The sequence below is a fragment of the Carcharodon carcharias genome, chromosome 10 (genome assembly GCF_017639515.1).
Source record: "Carcharodon carcharias isolate sCarCar2 chromosome 10, sCarCar2.pri, whole genome shotgun sequence".
In the NCBI taxonomy this organism is placed as follows: Eukaryota; Metazoa; Chordata; class Chondrichthyes; order Lamniformes; family Lamnidae; genus Carcharodon; species Carcharodon carcharias.
In genome coordinates this window covers 150,728,844-150,750,532 of record NC_054476.1, presented here as the reverse complement: position 1 = coordinate 150,750,532, position 21,689 = coordinate 150,728,844, and the positions used below count along the sequence as shown (strand labels likewise).

General features: G+C 39.8%; 1 protein-coding gene across 2 annotated transcripts in view; it reads right to left on the bottom strand.

Annotated features, from left to right (window-relative positions):
- Nucleotides 1-21,689, bottom strand: part of ulk2 (unc-51 like autophagy activating kinase 2) — a 106,748-nt gene that overhangs the window by 38,666 nt on the left and 46,393 nt on the right. The window contains exons 4-12 of one of the 2 annotated variants that reach the window (XM_041198091.1): nt 20,492-20,524; nt 18,743-18,779; nt 16,940-17,113; nt 12,992-13,065; nt 11,381-11,482; nt 10,314-10,372; nt 9,169-9,251; nt 7,012-7,062; nt 4,321-4,409 (exon numbers count right to left, since the gene is read on the bottom strand). In XM_041198091.1, coding sequence (XP_041054025.1) covers nt 4,321-4,409; nt 7,012-7,062; nt 9,169-9,251; nt 10,314-10,372; nt 11,381-11,482; nt 12,992-13,065; nt 16,940-17,113; nt 18,743-18,779; nt 20,492-20,524 — 702 coding nt within the window. Of the gene's footprint in view, nt 1-4,320; nt 4,410-7,011; nt 7,063-9,168; nt 9,252-10,313; nt 10,373-11,380; nt 11,483-12,991; nt 13,066-16,939; nt 17,114-17,894; nt 17,938-18,742; nt 18,780-20,491; nt 20,525-21,689 lie in introns of those variants that run through there. The other variant, XM_041198092.1, reaches the window with a different exon arrangement.

The window sequence follows — 21,689 nt, the reverse complement described above, 5'->3', positions numbered from 1 at the left end:
TACCATTTTCAAGTTATTGGGGCCATGCTCTGTAGCTACAGCGAAACACCAAAGAGGATCCAAGGGCTCGGGCAGCATTGAACCAGAAGTCTCAAATTGGAGTTTGAGGATTGCTGCTATCAAACCAAGTCTCACTTCTGTAAAGTTTATTTTTCTACAAAGTTGTTCCATGGGAAAAAATACACAGAACCAAAAAATTCAATTTCAAAGTTTAAACACATTTGTCACAAAGCACCAGGAAATCCCAGTATGGACAAATCCAGACCTTGTATCTTCTAAGTTTGGGGGATTGTCAAAAAAATGAAGGCAGATGGCAGGACAAGCTAAAGATGACATAATTGGAGTCTAATTTAAATTGACAAGGGTGGCATACAAGAGAGAATGTCATCGTTCCAACTTTGTTATCCAAACTTCTGGAAACTGGCTGCCAATGAAGAGAGGAAAAGGTTGCTTTGGTGCACAACATGATGTCACCAATTGTATATATGCTTGGCTTTACAGAATACTGGCAAAATAGAACAGAGGTCAGGGGCAGAATTTTCTGCCTACTGGGAGGGCGGGTGGTCCCAACCCCCACTGGAGAAGCGGGCCCTGCTGCCACTTTAAGTGGGTGGGCCAATTAAGGCCCACCCAGTGTGACATCCACCGGGAAGCGCTATGCGCTTCCTATGCCGGGTGGGGGGGGGGGGGATTCCCCAAAAGCGAGAGTACGCTCTTTCACACATGCGCATGAAAGAGTGCACATCTCCCTGAGGCTAAGTGCTGCCTCAGGGAGATCGCTGACAGTTTTAAAAATGTTAAAAATAGAAAAAAAAATCCTTAACATGTCCCCCTCTTGTGACAATGTCACATGACATGGGACATGTTCATAAATTATACTAAAACTTTATTAAACTTTTTAAATCCCTAACTGAAACCTCATCCCGCCGGTGGATGAGGTTTCATGCTTTTTCTATTGCCCGCCGGGGCTCCTGGCCTGCCTGCTAACCTTAAGTTTGGACGGGCAGGTCCTTTAATTGTTTCAATGATCCTGTCAATGGCCTCAGTTGGCAGGCCTGCAACTGATTTTGCTGCAGGCTCGCCTTCCTGAAAATTTAAATGGGGCGGGATGACGTCGGGGGTTCTCCCCAACATCATCCCACGTCACTTTATGCATCGGTGAGTGCGCCCTGCCCCCTGCTTGCTGACGGCAAAATTCAGCTCTGGGCTACATACAGAAATACATATAACAAATGTACGTGTAGGTTTATTCCACAGCTGGCTTTGATACAAAAAATGCAAACTTAGCTGGAATACAAATTTGCATGAGCGCAAACTGGAGTTATGAAAATAGCATCAAGTTAACGTCCCCACAAAAAAGTTAAGAGCATGCCATAATTCTGCAGCTGGATTTGATTTTTATATTTGCAAATCAACAAATTAACAATTGTTCTTGATTATCTATTAAATGAATATTCTTTGACCTGAAATTAATGTCAGACTTACTAAACTAAAATTACTTCATATACTTGTGTAAATCAAGTTTCTAAGGCTAAGGGCGGGACCCACTGCTGGATTGTGAAAGGGCTTTAGGCTGGGCCGCCGAATCTCATGCGGTGAGTCACGCCCACAACATGGCTGGAAATTCCCAGTCTAAATTTTTAGTCGAGAAGTAGGGGTTGATTTTTACCAGTAATATTTGCGAGGGGTTGAAATCCACCCTCTCCCATTGTCTCACTATTGCAGAGTTGCCAGGTCTGTGACTGTTCCCGTCAACTCCACCTCCAAAAGTAGTGCAAAAGGAGCCAAAAAGTATTTTTATTTATAAATAATAAGCTCCCTGGAGACAGACATCGATTTCAGTACATTAAATTCATCAAATTCAAAGGCAAAAGCTCCTGGAGGGGAGGCGGTGGCAAAGTGATTTTGACACTGAACTAGTATTCTAGAGACACAGGGTAACGTTCTGGGGACCCGGGTTCGACTCCCATCCAGATGGTGAAATTTGAACTCAATAAAAATTTGGAATTAAAAGTCTGATGATGACCATGAAACCATTGCTGATTGTTGCAAAAAACCCATCTGGTTCACTAATGTCCTTTAGGGAAGGAAACCTGATGTCCTTACTTGGTCTGGCCTATATATGACTCCAGACCCACAGCAATGTGGTTGACTCTTAAATGCAAGACGGGCAATTAGGGATTGGCAATAAATGCTGGCCCAACCAGCGATGCCCACATCCCATGAATGAATTAAAAAAATACAAATTTATACAATTTCACTGTTTTTTCATAGCACTGAAAAGAATACTACTTTACAGCAGAGCATGTACTGAATTTGTATAAAAATCACTGTCCTTCCCATTTTCAGAACCTAATAAAGTGTCTCAATCTGCTTCTTGAATGGCATCATCAGATGGATCATCAACATCATCAGGAATCACATCATCATTAGCCACATCATTCCACAAATAATCATCTTCTGTGCTATCAAGTGCATTGGATATCCCATATTTCTTGAATGATTTGGTGACAATTTCCATTCTGATTTTGTCCCAATTTCCATTCTGATTTCATCCCAGACCTCTACGGCCCATTCACAGGATTATCATCATCGGAGCCGGTCGTCGTCCACGGTCCATCAGAATCGAGGATGACGTCCATCAGGCTCAGTGAGACTTCAGATGACTGAGTGGCCAGGTTCTGGATCCGCATGTCCTTCTGCAGTGGAGGCACGTTGTTACGCAGGGGAGTGGAAATCACAGGCCAGGTTGGCTTCCTTCTCCTTCCTCTGCTGCTACCATTCTGCCTCATTGAGCCTTGAAGTGGCTTGTGCCTTGTTGGACCAGGTGGCGCCATGCCGAGTGATCAGCAGCATTCTCCTCCCAGGCCTCTACAACCCAGTCACAGGACTGCCAACATCAGAGCCCAGATGCTGGCTCCCTTAGCGAATGTCTTCTCCTCCGATCATCCAGTCATTCCACTTTTTTTTTATGTTACCCTTGAAGGGCTAGTTTAGAGAGACATCCAACGTTTGAAAAAGGCTGGTTAGAGCACCAGGACAGCACTATCACCGTTTTGCAACCTAGCTTCAGCAATATCATCAACAAGGTGTGATCTGAACATATCCCAGGGCCTTTATCTTTACATAATCCTCCTGGTTGGAAACTCCAAAATTTCCTCGACCATATTCCTGAGTCACCTTCATCCATTCATCATTTATCATGAACATAGACAACTACTCCTTTTGGGAATTGCTGTTTTGGGAAGGGTTTTCTCTTGAATATCACCATTGGTTTAAGTTTTGTCCAATCGGGCCTACGCAACAGCACAATGGCAAATCCACTCTTTTCGTGGCCAGTTGTCTTCACTAACAGTTTTCTCTCCAACTTTCCTCATCATTTTACTAGCTGACAAGTCAAAATTTGAGAGTCTTATCCATGTTCCCAATACAGGCCAATCTGTATCCATTCTTCTGTCAATGTTTGATTATAAACCACTGAAGAACGATAAGCCTATCATCAAGTTCTGCTACGAGACACTGAAATCTTGGTGTTCTGTTGCAGTGCAGACAGATGGCTGATCTTCTACCTCAAAAAAGAACATAAGAAATGCTTGTTTCAGGTAGAAGATTTGGACAGATCCTTGAGAAACAACAGTCCATTCCAACTATTTTCACTGGCATATTTTGCAACTCATCTTTTAACTGTGGCCACATCTAGGCTTTTCTCCATCTGCATATTTATTCTTAGGCACCCTCGCAAACTGCGTACAGAGCTTCCAATCTCTAACATTCTTCCCCAATACCTTAAATTTTCTAGCTGCTGAACAATTTCCTAGCTGCTCTGCAACCTCAACAACTAAGTTTGAACTGGGCTATGTATCTACCGTTTTCCTTCTTGATACCATGGTGCCATATTAAGAGACGGGATTGGCAGGAACGCAGCGCACACCAGTGAGGTGGTAGCCTTGACATCAGATGATGATGTGCACAGACACGAGGAGCTGAACAGTCACCATCAGTGGTATTCTACCTTATGATTCTACAAGCAAGTTTGACTTCAGCAGTGACCAGGTAGGAAGCACAAAGAGTTTAGATTTTTTGACTAAAGGTTAGGATCGACTTATCCACGAGATCGACCATCATTCAAGTATATATGGGAAATATAAATGATCTGAAAGTACTAAGCCTTTACAGCAGTTTCAAATCGTTCACTTATCAATAATTATCAATTAATGAAACTAGTGACAGTCAGATTAATTCATCATTCAACATCAATGGCAGAATTTTAATCAGATGTTATGTGGAATAAATAATGCATCAATAAAATAGACTACTTACAGGAGGAGAGGCAAAATGACAAGATGGAGAGCTGCCACAAGAGCTACCAGAAACGGAACCAGGGCACGTGGGTACAGGCACAGGGCATGCTGCAGATATAATTGTTCCAATCATTATGTCTAAGTACCATATTTCATTATGGCTTTGCATTAAAGCATCCAATTTAATTGATCAAATGTATTTCAAGCATGCTCCCTATCATTCAACCATGTCCTGATTTAAACAGAGCATGATGAAGGGGCAGAATAGAAACACTGAAAGGGCAATTTCCATAATATCATGTTTCCATTTCCATTGATGCCATTGTGTAAAGTGTTAGAGCGAAGCTTAAACGAAAACAGTTTAAAACTTTTAGCTTTCTTGTGCTAATTTACATAGAAACATAGAAAATAGGAACACGAGTAAGTCATTCGGCTCTTCGAGCCTGCTCCGCCATTCAATATGATCATGGCTGATCCTCTATCTCAACGCCATACTCCCACTCTCCCTTCATACTCCTTGACACCTTTAGAGTCTAGAAATCTATCTATTTCCTTCTTAAATATATTCAGGGACTTGGTAACCACAGTCTTCTGTTATAGAGAATTCCACAGGTTCACCACCCTCTGAGTGAAGAGGTTTCTCCTCATCTCAGTCCTAAATGGATGTTCAACTGCCTTCAGGCTCTAGGGACTGCTAATAAGTATGCTCATTTGGGAGAATAACTTTCAAGTGCAATACAGTTTTAGGTAGTTGTTTCGTAGTACAGACCTTAAGCATTGCTGAAAAAAGAGACATTTTTGTCAAAGCCTTTCGTTTTGTACTCAGCAAGACAATTTGCAAGAAAATACCATTGTCGGGGAAACAACATATTTATAATGTATAAGAGAGTGCTGACTGGTTGGCTAGTGGACTCTCATCAGTAGAGGCATATATATCACACAAACTCATGAACTGGCTCAAGGCCATCACTTTCAACCCTGAAAAGTGTCCAGTCCCTCACCTTGCCTTTCCAGGGTAATCTATATCAAACATTTGAGCAACAGGTGACGCTAGCTGTTTCACGCTGCTATGCAGTAGAAACACAATTGGTATTTGCCACTAACAGGATGCTGTTGTCAAGCCAAAAAGACGTTCTGCCCATTACACAAATGAGTAATGTGGTACATGAATTTCAATGCCAGTATGATGCTAGGTATGTAGGCCATATATTCCAAAGGCTGGCGGATCATATCAAACAGCACGTCCCAGCCGCTGTTTACCACAGACCGTATCCAACGAGCCCCTGCTTGCAAAACTCAAAACACAGTGTCCAACATTCGGTGCGATTCTGCAATTGGACAACATTTGCTAAATAATCCTGTGTTAAGAATTACGTTGACAATTAATTTGCAGTTGTCAGTTGAGCTCGCAGTGTGACGCATTTGCATGTACCGAAAGCTATATATATTAATACACAAGATTCTGTTCTTTGCAGGCAGAAAGAACATGTACACACGGTGCACCTATTTCAGTTAAACAAGTGACAGCCATTCACTGGTTGATTCCCCAGACAACGTCTTGGCTACAGTCAAGCTGCCTGATTTAAATTCCAAACAATGTTTGGCAGTTAACTGTCAGTCACCATCAACTGGTGTATTCTCCATGGCAACACTTTTACCAATGAGAGTGCACTTCCCAACCAATCAGCACTCTCTTCTCATACAGTATAAATATGTTGTTTCCCCTGGCATTGGTATTTTCTTGTGAATTGCCCTGATGAATCCAAGACAAAAAGCTTCAACAAAAAATCTCTTTTCCAGCAATACAATTTTAAGTGTCGATATGAATGTGTCAACTAATACATAATTTTATTAACTCAAAATTCAGCTTAAAAGAATGGCTTAAGCCAGTGAAAGCTTTTTTTTTTTAAAAACGGTTGTTGCCACCATTGAAATATACAATGACAGTCAACAGGAAGAGGAAACCAATAGACAACAACAAATTGGCAAAGGCCCAAATATCCTTCATGATGCTCCCTCATGCAAAACATGCAAAACAAATGAACTGCAGGTGGTCACTAGCATATATAAAATGCATACAAATTGCATCTACCTCCTTTCTTCCAAACCACATCCTCCACAAAAAAGCTTCTCACAAAATACTCTGGAGACCACGTGGACAAGACTGCCTTTGTGTGGCTGCTATTCATCATGGCTGATGGGCATGCAACATGGGAGGTACAATGTTATGATTTGTGCAACTGGATGCAAAAACAGATTAAAGAAATATTTTGAGGAAAATAGGGAGGGGTTGTGGCAGAGAAAATACATACTACTATTTCCAACACAGTGAGCTAGATTAAACTCAACAGCCAATTGAGATGAAGTATGATGTTCAATCAATACAAGTTATTAATTTCCATTGAAAGATATTGAAAGAACATCCATGTGAACATTGGACTCAAATAAGAACCCGAGTATAAACAAATGTTCTGGCAGACATTATCTACCTCAAGGGAGTGATTGGCTAATTAAAGTCAGTTGCTTTGAGAGATAGGTAATAAACTGGTTGAAGCAAAATTTCTCTCTGCATTGCCCAAACAGAATTTATGAAGAGAGACATTAATTGTTAGCTTTATCTCCCTTATAAACCAAACTAAAAGGGTGTTTGCAGCCCACAATTTAGTAAAGACCACTAACAAATTATAATAAAACAAAACCAATGACTTACATTTTTTGACTGACAATGTTTGATCCATGAAAGGATGGTTAAAGAATGTTTCTGAAAAACAAAAATTCAGTTTGTTTTATTCTCTGAAGTTCCTGGTGGTTTAGAGCTGCATCTAAATCCTATGACCAAGATTTCAGTGAACAAATATTACAAGCTACAAATATATTAGTCATTTGCCTCAAAAGGTATTGTGAAAATGTTTACTTTCCAGTGAAACATTGCATTTTAAACTCCACATTTGGGACTCTTATTGTACACAAATGTATATCCACAGTATCATTTATAACACAACTGGTGACTGGAGGCAAATCAAACTGTTAACTGGGATTAAAGTGTATAGTTCAAAGTATACTGTTAATTTCGACTGTACAGAAATCGCAGAACACCCATGTGAACTACAAAATTAGACTCAATTAACAACATGTGTATGAGATCCTGTATTGGCAGACATTAGACTTCCCCTAGAGGATTACTTTGTCAACCAGAGTCAGCTTCTCACGGAATGTGATATTATACTTGTGTGGGTGGGCTCCTTTGCATTGTCCAAGTAGGCCTGTAAGCAGATTGTAGTAGTAATGCAATAATGCCATTTTTGGATGGGCCTTTCCTACCTCAAAAGTGGTGAAGAAAATTCTGGATGTGGGCAGAAAACTATGCTCCTTTGCAATAAATATGTATATCACAAGGAACTCTAATTTAACAATGTATCACACAATATTAACATAATACAATGACTTGCATCTATATCATGCCTTTAACATCCAAAGGTGTTCCAGCCTCCATGAAGACACTCCTTAAAACCTGCCTTTGTTCAAGGTTTTGTTCACCTGTCCCAATGCCTCATGTGGCTTGGTGTTAAATTTTCTTTCATAAAGCCCCTGTGAAGCACCTTAGGAAGTGCTACTATGATAAATTGATTCCATAAATTAAAGTTGTTACTGTTAGGGCAAGTGACCAAAAGTTTAGTCAAACAGGTAGGGTTTAAGGAGAAAAAAAGCAAAAAACTGCGGATGCTGGAAATCCAAAACAAAAACAAAAATACCTGGAAAAACTCAGCAGGTCTGGCAGTATCTGCGGAAAGGAGCACAGTTAACGTTTCGAGTCCGAATGATCCTTCAACAGACTAAGTAAAAATAGAAGAGAGGTGAAATATAAGTTGGTTTAAGGGGAGGGTGGGACAAGTAGAGCTGGATAGAGGGCCAGTGATAGGTGGAGATAACCAAAAGATGTCAGAGACAAAAGGACAAAGAGGTATTGAAGGTGGTGATATTATCTAAAGAATGTGCTAATTAAGGGTAGAAAGCAGGAGAAGCAAGGTACATATAGCCCTAGTGGGGGTGGGGTGGTGTGAAGGTTCTACCATTAATTAGCACATTCTTTAGATAATATAACCAGCTTCAACACCTCTTTGTCCTTTTGTCTGTGACATCTTTTGGTTATCTCCACCTATCACTGGCCCTCTATCCAGCTCTACTTGCCCCACCCCAACTTAAAGCAGCTTATATTTCACCTCTCCTCTATTTTTACTTAGTTCTGTTGAAGGGTTATTCGGACTCGAAACGTTAACTGTGCTCCTCTCTGCAGGGTTTAAGGAGCATCTTAAAAGGATGCTGGAGAAGAGGCAGAGAAATTTAGAAGGGAATTCCTTAGGGCCTAGGCAGCTGAAGGCACACTGCCAATCTGGAGCAATGACTATTAGGGATGCACAAGAGATCAGAATTGGAGGAGCGCAGAGATCACGGAGGGTTGTAGAGCTAGAGGAGATCACAAATGTAGAAGGGGTGAAGCCCATGGAGCAATCTGAAACCAAGCGTGAGAATTTTAAAAATTGAAGCATTGCTGGACCAGAGGCCAATGTAGGCCAGCAGACAAAGGGATGATCAGTGAACGGGATTTTGTGAGAGTTAGGATATGGGCAGCAGTATTTTGGATGAGTTCAATGAGTTCAAGTTTACAGAGAGTGCAAGACCAGCCAGGGGACCTTTGGAATAGTCAAATTTACAAAAAAAACAAAGGCATGGATGAGCAATTCAGCAACAGATGAACTGAGGCAAAGCGGTTAAAGGTAACTACAGCAAGGAACTGAATGATTGAAATCAGTTAGGTCTAAAACTTATTAGAGGATATGAAGTAAGGGAACTAAAACAAGAAACTCACCAAAATCCATTCTGTCCTTCTGGTTTCTCTGAAGCAAACCAAGCAATAGGCCACCCAGGTGACTAGAAGTTTCACTTGGGATGCTGTTTAATAGAAAAATCACCATCACCAGTAGAAAGTAAAGGGAAGCAGTATTGCAAGACCAAATAATAAAATTAAGCATTTTGTGCTTTAACATTTGAGTCAGGAAAAGTAATGCTGTCATCACACTACATGGGCTTGCACTATATTCATTGGCCCATTTGCCCTGTCAATAATTGTAAAGTTCTGTTCTTCCCACATTTACCAAGCACACATTTCTTAGTAATAACATCAGCACATGAAATCATGCAATAATCTCCTACTCAAAGCAGTCAGCATAGGCCTATGGGACTGGGGCTTCTGCTCTTGGCATTAATGGTTTTCTGTAGATTCCACATGGGAAGGCTGGCTCTACAGCACAGAACTGTCTACAATTTGGTTCAAATTACCAAGCTAGTCTGGAAATATCTTAAGCTTAAGGGCGGATGATGTGGAAAGTAGGAAAAATTCAGCTTCTCAAATCAGAGTTGGAGCATGTTATTGAAGCTGTACAGAGGGTTTTCACTCTGTGTGCAACAAGTGCTATGACAGATACATTAGTGCTCTGTGATGCCATAATGTCCAAAATGGAAGTGTCCAATTTCTTAGCTCCAACACTCTAGCCAATTTCAAAGAAATAAGTTGCTTAAAATAATAATGCAATGACAAAGCGGTGGTACAATCCTCCTCACATGGAATAAGCAGTGTGTAATCCCAAATTCATTTCACAGTGCTGAACTAGATCTCAAAACAAAAGTAACAGCAGAAATCTCAAAATATGGTCACCAAAAATTCCCTTCTTGAAATACAATCTTTCACTTTTGACAATTCAGACTGAATTCCATAAACTGTGTAACGGTCCTAGACACAATCCTTCTAAAATTGATAACAGAAGCTGTTATCAATCGCAGTATTGAAACAGGAGGTGGTAAAGCATTATGGCCACATTCTCCAGAAACTATAATGCACAATAGGCATATTCCCACTTGTGAAAAGTTTTACACCTCACGGAAGACCACAAAACGTCTATACCTAAAAAGAAACTGAAGTAAATTTGACCCAAGGTTTAATAGGTAGACACTCACTTAGGCACTAAAGTCTTGTTTTTCTCATAGAAGAGCCTTAAATCTTGTGGACTGTTAGCCTACAACAGAAAGACATTTCAAATGCAAATTAGATGCTGGTTCAATTACTCAAGAGAACAATAACCATTAAGAAATTGCCCTGGTGGGTGTAAGCATTCAGTAATATGCCACATATTTCAAATTCTATATTCTAAAACATTGACATTGCAAAGATAGCTATAGTCATTAGTTCAGTGAACGTGACCTAATTCTGATGTCATAATAAGCTGGTGAATGTTAATCAGCTTAATACTGCAGCTGTGTGAAAATAAAAAACAGTATCATTCCCTGTTTCTACTTTTTTTGTCTGCATGGCTTGGCAGTAATATTCAACTCTTCCAACCGATCCTGAAGGATTTATCCATCGTGGACATGTACATTCCTAAAGGTATCGCACACAATCCAAGTTATCCAGGATTCAAAATTAAGATGGATTTTAGAATAAACTGCTTTCATCTTAGAAGAAAAAGCTCTCAAGGAAGAGGAAATTTGAGAAATCAAGGTTAAAATAAGCATGCGTACTGACTCTATTAAAATATTATTCCTGCTCTCAATCCCTTTAAGACATTCCCAGCTAATGAACTCCATGTGTAAGGTTGATTGCCAAAAATTTAAGATCAACTTGTTTACCTACCAACTTGGTAACTGTAATGTTAACACGATGAGTTTCAACATATTTTACCTCTACCACCCCCACTGCAAACACTTGTTTCTCACAGGACAAAGCCTTGTGTGAGGTATCACATCATTACATGTTTATTCATGTAGATACACAAAGCTACATAATGTGTTTTTGTCTTTGTACCCATGCCTACCATATTGCTGTACCATATGTACAAGTGTAAAACTTGGGTACTCTTGATTAGCTGATATCCATTAACCCCAAATTGATGGGAGGGGATCCTTTTTATCATGACAGATAATAGGATTTCTCCAGCACCTCAGACAAACTACTACACCATTTGAAAAAAAACTCTCAGGAGATTCAAAGGTACATCCTATAAAAGCATCTTTCTCTCAATATCTACCTGGAAAGGAGGCTTGCCAACAAGACACTGAAATATTACAGTGCCTATACTCCAGAGGTCTGCCTTGGCATCATAATGTTGCGACATGATGACCTCAGGTGCCTGAAACAAAAGAAATATCAATAGTACAATGGAGGGAAAGGCCATTACATCTTACTGCAGTCCTCATTCTAGTGTTAATCACAAATTCTCTTAAATGTGTGGTGCATTTTCACAATTCCAAATTATTTTATCACTAATATAATAAATAAAACATGCAGAACTCTCAACACATGAGTGAAGACAAATAATGCATGGTTATACAGCAGATATGGCTTGAACAGAATGGTAACAATTTCCCACACAACTATTTTACATCAACACAAGGTGTGCCAGTGGTGCTGTGCCACTGTGCCACACAGTTCCGCACATGCCAACCCCCTTCGCCACTGACTCCCACCCTCCCCCTTTCAAATTTCAGGAATGGTGAGAAAAAAAACAAATAAATGCAACAGATATATCAAAATCCCTTAAACGCACAATCCCAACTAAAACAATTCCTTCAGAAGTTACATTCAAACCCAAAAACACAATCCTCACCACAGCACTCGCCAGCTATTTGCCCTCCATCTCCAAATTTCCTCAGTCCCAGTTAAGCGGTTAATGCTGAGCCAATTAAGTCTTTTTTTTAAATGTCTTGCTGAATATCTTGCTGTAATTCTCAGTCCCAGCAGAATGGTTACTCCACAGAAGGAGGCCATTCACCCCATTCTGTTCAGATAATTATCCAATTCCCTTTTGAAAGCCATAATTCAATCTGCCTCCACCACACTCTCAGACAATGCATCCCAAATCCGAACCATTCACTGCGTAAGAAAGGCTTTCCTTCATGCTGCATTTGGATTTTTTGCCATTTACCTTAAATTGGTGTCCTCTGGTTCTTCATTTTACATTTAAGCTCATAGGCCCAATTGAACTATGTGGTAATCTCTGCACACAATGGCAAGTCAAAAAGTCCAAGTACAATCCCAAAAGTAATTTCATACAGATTTTACCTCATCAACTCCTGTTTCTCCCTCCCCCTCCTCCCTATCATAACCCCAGTAAAACAGCTTATACAATTGCACCAGGGAGAGTAGATTATATGATAGAATACGGCACTAAGGAAAACTGATAGATGCCGTCAAAATGCAGCATTGTAATGGATTTCTACTGATCAAGTTGAATTTGTTGGTTATATATTTATCCGTCCTCATTCTCTTGCTCTAAGTGTCTACATACACCACACCATTTTTTAATCAAGAAAGAAGACAGTCAGGCACCGAGATGAGATTCAGACTTGCATTGTCCCCTGTATGATGGAAGTAAGTAATTTGCCTCTTCCCATCTACTATAGCTTGAGCCACAAATCTGGAATTTAACATCCTGTGTTTAACCAAATTGAATTTCCTGCAATCTGGAAGTGTGGATGGCAAGTAGAGACAATATATACAAGTAGTACCATACAAATACAGATTGAAAGAACAAGTACATATAATTACTCAATTGTAAAAACACAGTGCTGTACATGATATGCAACATTTTTGAAACAATCTCCATCCCACTTAGCAGACAAGCTGATACATCACTCACCATGTACATGGGGGACCCACAAAGAGTGGCAGCCATCATATTACTCTGTAAATACCGGGCAAATCCAAAGTCAGCTGCAAGGGAATAGCAAAAAAATGCTTTCAATAATTTGATTGAAATATCTGACTAAAGAAAACACACCTAAGGAAATGTGTTTAATTATATAGCTTCTCATCATGTCTAAAAATTGCAAAGCTCTTCCTAAAAGTGAATCACTATGAATTACAGTGAATTACTATGTAATCATATATAGGAGTCATTTTGTACACAGGAAAGACAAAAGCAGTGTGAATAGTAATGAGAAAAATACTAAAGCAGCAGGGAATACTGTAAAGGTTCTTGATGTGTCTCAGTTGTAACTGAAGCAAAGCACCATCATAAAGGTGTAAATTAAAAAAACATAGCTGCAGTGTAATGAAACCTTCTCAGTAACAGCAGAGGGCCAGATTCAAGAAACTGGAATGAAACAACAAATCTACATATAAGATGGAAGGTTAAAACTTTATTGGAGAAAAAGGGCACTTTCCACATCGGTTCAGTTCATCGTATTTACTTGGCACATGAAAAAAGGATAAGGTATATGATCAAAAATATACAAAATGCATATTAATGAAAGAACTTTGCAATTGTTTTTAAACCAGACAGCATCAACAAAATTGTACCTTTAAGGAGCATTAATCAAACTATTCAGGAATTGACTGGCTCTTTAAGAAACCAGTCACGTGTTCCTGGACAATGCCAATACAGTCAGCCAGATAAAAGACAACTTTTGAAAATCTGAATCTAAAATAATGAAAATACACAAAAAACCCAACAGCGTAAACTCTTTGGTCCTGATGTTGTTTTAAGATATGTGTGACCTGCAACTTGTGTTTAATTTGAAATCCTGGAATTACATTGGAGTATTTATTTTGGTTTATGCAGTATGGACTGAATTATTCTGTTTACCAAATAATTGCAATAAACCAAGTATGACAGTGGCTGCTGGTTAATGAGTGTGATGCCTCTGTTTATATCCCAAGCACAGTCATGCTTGCCTGTCAACAAAGTTGTAAATAATCTGTACCAGGAATTACTTGGCCCAGATAAGAATTCTTGGAACAACGGCGAAGAGCAGTGGGAAACCAAGGGATTGGGAAGCCTGCAAAGGCCAACAGAGGACAACTAAAAAAAGAAATAAGGAGGGAGAAGATTAAATATGAGGGTAAACTAGCTAGTAACATAAAAGAAGATTGCAAGAGTTTTTTTAGATATATAAAGGGTAAGAGAGAGGCAAAAGTGGACATTGGGCCACTGGAAAATGACGCTGGAGAAGTAATAGTGGGGAACAAAGAAATGGCGGAGGAACTGAATAGGTACTTTGCGTCAGTCTTCACGGTGGAAGACACAAGTGACATCCCCAAAGTTCAAGAGAGTCGGGGGGGCAGAGGTGAGTATGGTGGCCATTACCAAGGAGAAGGTGCTAGGAAAACTGAAAGGTCTGAAGGTGGATAAATCACCTGGACCAGATGGATTACACCCCAGAGTTCTGAAGAAGATAGCTGAAGGGATAGTGAAGGCGTTAGTGGTGATCTTTCAGGAATCACTCGAGTCAGGGAGGGTCCCAGAGGACTGGAAAATCGCTAATGTAACCCCCCCTGTTTAAGAAGGGAGTGAGGCAAAAGACAGGAAATTACAGGCTGATTAGCCTGACCTTGGCCGTTGGTAAGATTTTAGAGTCCATTATTAAGAATGAGATTTCAGAATACTTGGAAGTGCAAGGTAAAATCGGGCAAAGTCAGCATGGTTTCATCAAGGAGAGGTCATGCCTGACAAACCTGTTAGAATTCTTTGAGGAGGTAACGAGTAGGTTAGACAAAGGAGAGCCAATGGATGTTATCTACTTGGACTTCCAGAAGGCCTTTGACAAGGTGCCGCACAGGAGGCTGCTCAGTAAGATAAGAGCCCATGGTGTTAGAGGCAAGGTACTAGCATGGATAGAAGACTGGCTGTCTGGCAGGAGGCAGAGAGTGGGGGATAAGGGGGTCCTTCTCAGGATGGCAGCCGGTGACTAGTGGAGTTCCGCAGGGGTCAGTGTTGGGACCACAACTTTTCACTTTATACATTAACGATCTAGATGAAGGAACTGAGGGCATCCTGGTTAAGTTTACAGATGATACAAAGATAGGTGGAGGGACAGGTAGTATTGAGGAGGCGGGGAGGCTGCAGAAGGATTTGGACAGGTTAGGAGAATGGGCAAAGAAGTGGCAGATGGAATACAACGTGGGGAAGTGAGAGGTCATGCACTTTGGTAGGAAGAATAGAGGCATAGACTATTTTCTAAATGGGGAGAGAATTCAGAAATCTGGAGTGCAAAAGGACTTGGGAGTCCTAGTCCAGGATTCTCTTAAGGTTAACTTGCAGGTTGAGTCGGTAGTTAGGAAGGCAAATGCAATGTTGGCATTTATTTTGAGAGGACTAGAATATAAAAGCAGGGATGGGCTGCTGAGGCTTTACAAGGCTCTGGTCAGACCACATTTAGAATATTGTGAGCAATTTTGGGCCCCGTATCTCAGGAAGGATGTGCTGTCCCTGGAGAGGGTCCAGAGGAGGTTCAGGAGAATGATCCCAGGAATGAAAGACTTAACATATAAGGAATGTTTGAGGACTCTGGGTATTTAAATGATGGAGTTTAGAAGGATGAGGGGGGATCTGATTGAAACTTACAGAATACTGAAAGGTCTGGATTGAGTGGACATGGGGAAGATGTTTCCATTAGTAGGAGAGACTAGGACCCAAGGGCACAGCCTCAGAATAAAGGGAAGACCTTTTAGAACAGAGATGAGGAGAAACTTCTTTAGCCAGAGAGTGGTGAATCTATGGAATTCATTACCACAGAAGGCTGTGGAGGCCAGGTCACTGAGTGTATTTAAGACCGAGATAGATAGGTTCTTGACTGGTAAGGGGATCAAAGGTTACGGGGAGAAAGCGGGAGAATGGGGTTGAGAAACTTATCAGCCATGATTGAATGGCAGAGCAGACTCGATGGGTCGAATGGCCTAATTTCTGCTCCTATGTCTTATGGTCTAACTTCCCAGGAGAATGTGTGGTGCAGCAGTAAATAAAAGTCTTGTGCCAAGTTTCTCAAGAGAGCAGTCCAAGATTAAATCCATTATGCCACATGAATTACCCACTGCCAAATCAGATGTCAAGGCATGTGTTGTCATTTTGTAATTTATTTCAATAAAACAAATCTCCCCATCTCTCCTGAAGGTCCTGACCCTTACTGGGGACTGACTCCTGTAGTGCCAGTTTTTTGCCCAGGAAGAATTTGCCATGTGAGAATCTGGACAGCAAGTGTTGGAAAGTTGTTAAACTATCATAGCCAAGCACTTCTACTGTCACCAGACACCCACACACTTTCCAGCAAGAGTCACTGGATACCAATCATGAGTGGGATTCCTGCCTATTTTCCCTTTTACATAGGCCAGGAGCAGTGAGGCAAACTGAAGCAATCAGCTGCTGCTAGTGTCCACTTCCTTTCACAGCAATTCAAAGCAGGGAAGTGCTTCAAGATGTTTGAGACATATTGTAAGATACTATTTAATCCTGTCCTCTGATTTTTCCAAAGGCCTGGGAGTCCACACAGTGGCAAGTGATCCATTTTTGACCCTCGACTCTAGCAATTCTAGCCATAAAGTTCAGGCAACTCCATTCAGCTTAAGCTATTAATTCTTATTTGTTCCTTTGCCACATCAGATTGTCGAGCAAGAGCTGTTCCCTCATTGGAAATACCACAATCTGATAGAATCAGCAGTTTGAGATGGATGCAGATTAATGGGAACATTTGTGGCAGGACAGTATAATCTCCAACTTTTCAAAAGGATGGGGGGGGCGGTCAATGCAATCTCTATGTAATGCTCTGCACAAGAATTACTTTACTAAAGAGAACAACAATCTTAGCTTTACCTATTTTGACACGTATGCCATTCATATTAGATTTTTTACGGCTGACATAAGACAGTAGAATATTCTGTGGTTTCAAATCCCGATGAATTATTCCTTTGTTGTGAAGGATTCGCATGGCAGCTGCGATCTGCTGGAGAAAGACTCTAATGGTGTCTTCACTAAGGGTCCCTTTGGCTGTTCAAAATTTAAAAATATGGTTATTTCAAAATCTGGGGCATAATGTTCTTACAAAATCTTCTGATATCAGAGGCTATATGACTGAATGCTATTTCTACCTGTGTAAGCAGTTAACTAGATCTTTGAAACCAACTAAAAAGAACCAATCTCAAAGTAAAAGTTGCAAATGTAGGAAAACTGAAATTAAAATAGGCAATGCTGGAAGCACTCAGGTCAGTCTGAGTCTATACAAAGATCAGTGTTAATGCTTTGGGTGCATTGTCACACAATGGATTTGACGAAGGTTCCACTATCGGAAACGTTAACTTCTCTGTTGTCTTCATAAATGCTGCCTGCCCTGCTCAGTGTTTCCTGCGTTTCACTGACAATGTTGCATCCTGCTCATTTGCAACAAGAAATGCACTTCATGCAGGGCAACACTAAGGAGGTCCGTTTCCCCTTCTGCAAGGAACATTTGGGCAGATCCAAACATCAAAACATTCCTGACAACCAATATAATTGCAAAGTTATGGAAAGAACATCTTTACTTCTCTGAAATTAGACTTTCGCATGAAAAACTTCTTTGCCCCCCCCCCCCCCGACAACACAATTGCAACATTTTGATTATGCACCATCCTGAATGACAAGACGTTCAGTTCCAATATTGATGCAAGGTAATCAAATCAATTTCTGATTTAAAGCACAAGATCAGTTATAAAGAGCAAGATACATCCAGTGAAGACAATATGTTATTTTCCAGCTAAAGGTCTGGAGAAGTGGGAAGTCAAGCATTAATTACCCTGAGGCTTAATTTCAGCTTTAAGCATTCCACTGTTGTGGCATTTTCTATGTACCAGTTTTTCCAATACTCTGACCGCAACCTAGAATTCAATCAATTGAAATCCAAATGGGCTTTCTCAAAATGTTTTGGGTCATTAAGATTATACATCAGCACAATAATTACTGTTAAACAATTACAATACAAATATTTTCAGAGTATTCAACTTTTCCTCAATCCCCTTAATTTCATGAAATTTCTGCACTGGCTGTTTTGCTGCAGATTCAGTTTAAGCTACAGTAGCAGAGATCATACCCTGAACTGCCAACTCTGTAATAAAGTGGAGTAAATATTAATTATGCACCATGAACAATAATGCAAATACTTTCCATTCTGCAAATTTAGCTGGACACTTGAAACATTAGAATCCAACAATGCGTGTGCTTTAAATTGCAGCTGATCAATGCAATGGTGAACAACTGACTCCAACTTGAATTGTTCCAACATAAGCAGCTCTGCTTACTTTAAGCTGCGCTGAATCCTGTTGCCAGTAGTAAGACAGGGAGAACAGAATATGTTTCAAACAAACTTAAAGTGCAATATAGATGGGAAAGGCATATGTGAACCGAAAATGACAGAATTTCAAAGTTACTGATATCCTGTGGTTTCAAATTTTCAATTTACAATTCTGAAGTCTCATTATACAAGCAGATGTATTTAAGTAGGGAAGTGCTGAATTTGACCCCTTTCATATTGATGAGGTCAGCAGTTACTTGTGCATCAGAATCTTGAATACTAATCCTTTGAACAATATCCAATTCTAAGAGCTAAATCTCGCATCAGCTGTAATAAAGAACATTTTAACTTACCTTGCAGATAATCTGCTAGGTCACCTCCATTGCAGTACTATGAAGTGGAAGGAAAAAATATCAGCACAATATGTTCAAGCTTAAAATTAAAATACCATGTATATTGGACAGTGTCCCTCATTAAAGGAAATCATTTTTTGTGCATCATCTCCCGAATCTACCCAAGAAAATAAAATGAGCATAATTACAGACTACCCATTTACTTCACAGATCACATTTACCCAGAAACTATCTCAAAGCTCTGCATGTGATATAGTCTCTAAATATTCAGCATGCTGCATCCCTGTCCTTTGGTCTGAAGAATAGACAGCATAGTTGTGTGGCAAAAATGAGTGTACTTCATGAAAGATATGAATGATGCAAGGTAATGGACCAAAGGTGAAGGTAGAACAAAGCTATACTTCCAGCTTACCCTGACAAATGTAATGATGTTGGGTGGCAGTATTTGAATATCTTTAGTTCAGCAAATAGTTAAAGCATAAAAATGCAATTCCAAATAGAAAGCACTGCTGAACGTAGGTTAAGTATCAGTGCAATTAAATATTACAACAGTACAAATACTGAGAGCCAAAAACTTGTAAAGGTTCTGCATATCTGGAAACCAACTGCAATTGGTAGCATATTACTCGGATAATAAAATAAAAGCAAGATTAAGATATCCAAAAAAACTTAAAGTTAGCAGTTTTTAGCAACTCTGCACAAACTGGTCAGTTAGTTAACTTTCACCTGGCACTTCCCTAAACTCAGGCAGTAAGATTGCCCAAATGAAGATGTCAGCACAGTCATGGAGGAGTGAGAACAGCTTAAAGGTTTAGAAAATATCTTTAAAATCTTTTTGCATTGAACAATGTTCACTTTAAAATGTAGTTGTTGTGCATGGTTCCTTTAAAAGTTTTTGTGTGACCTTGTACACGTTTTTTAAAATCACACAATGACACCCATCAGGCTGTGCCACTTAGTGGGAAAATTGTTGACCATGCCAATTAAAACAAATCTGATCTTGGAAATTATCAAAAGTCATACTTGAGTAAAACATGAGATCTACATCTAAATGCCAAGATAACCATCCCTGATTTATTGCATGATGTTCTTGGTCGTTTCTGCTTATTTAAAATGGATTGGTATATTTCTTAGTCACTACAGAAATAAGGTGTTTGAGCCTGCATACCAATATGAATCTATTCTCTCCCCCCCCAGCAAAACCATCTGCAGTCAGACGAGCAAGTAGGTGAGTTGCTCCCAGACCTCTGCCAATATTACTGAATCAGGCAATGGCAACACAGTGATTCCCCTCCTCTGACTCCTGTACCTGCTGCCAGGAGGTACTTGCAATGCAGTAGAGGTCAACAACTCAGCAACATGGATGGAAATGATTCCCGTTTCTCCCTCTGCTCAGGCAATACAATGTGGTTCTCATATATACCACAACAACACAGGCACATCATCTTAGAACCACCAATGTCAACAACTATTGGTCAACCAGCTGGTTAATCCTTAAAACCCTTAATCAGATGGTTATAATCTTAGATGACAAAATTGGATAACCAGAACAAAGTTGCCAAACATATCCAAGTGGATAACTCATATCCATTCAGTATATTGATCGCTGAGGTTGTAGTTATAAGCTTTATCAATTAAAAAAAGCTCTAACTGTAACTATAAAAACATGAATACTCCATCACGCTACATGCTGTACCATCATACAGAATGAACAATATCTGAATAAATAAAAGTATAATTTAAGCTTACCTCCATCACTAAGTGGACAGAATTTGGAGTCTCCTGGAATGGAAAAAAATGAATACGATTATGAACTTCAGTTAGAGACTTCTTAAAAAAATAAATCATATCTGAAGGGAAGAAAAATACTGACTTGCCAAACAGCATGGTGCTTGGGAAAGCATACTACAGAAAGGCAGCTTACTTAAGCTGAGAAAGTATTTCAGATATGGTGAAAGTTGTTTATTTCTTATGCCAATTCTATAAGCACTTTTAAGGAATTAAGTTTTAGCATCAGCAATAACGTCAGAACATCTCATGGCATCTGTTTATAGTTCAACTCGTCCTTGCACATTTATATTTATTACTTTTGGTGTGGCAGGCTGCTGAAAGTGCAAGTTGATAATCTCTCCATCTGTATGTCCTAGCCTCATCATTTGGCCCTGAATGCGTTACTGCTTATTTCCCAATCCTTTAATTCCATCATCAGAGGCCAATCTTTGTCAGTCTGCTCACTGGAATTCTCTCCCAAAACTACTTCACCTCCTGCCTTCAAAACCCTTCTAAAAATCAATTTCCTCTACTCTTTGTTCTCTTCCTTCCCTTGCTCAGTGTCCATCTGAGGTTGTCAAGTGCTCCAACAGTTTATATGAGAATTGCCATGTGACTGCCATTGCTTTTACAGAACTCAGTCAAAAGTGTCAATATAAACTGTAGAGAACTATGATCACCTAATCCTCAAAAATGAATGGTAGAATCTGAAGATAAAATACTTTAGTTAAAATGTTCTTTTTATACATATAAAATATTTTCAACAGCATTTGCAAAACCAAACTTCTAAAGTATGGTTATCCATTTATTTTCCCCCACTAGCAACTATTCAAATCTTGCCACTTTGGCCAATACCATTTCCTTTAGTCAGTAAGTAAATGCAGACTTTGGTGATATCCGGTCTCAGAAATAGTCAAAACTCAGGGCTGACCCATGGAGCGGTGAAATGCAAGTTGATGTGCCCCATGATACCTCAACTTCAACCATGTCACTTGTCACTAGGGTGGGCACCAAAACAGGAACGAGAAAAGAGGCAAAACAATGCAATTGCCCTGCCCTAGCTGCTGATCAACCAATCTTGCTACTGGACAAAGATAAAAAGGTGCAAAAGACAATGTGGAATAGTTTAATATTAAAGCATCTCAAATAGTTAGCCAGAACAACTGTTACTCTGGAC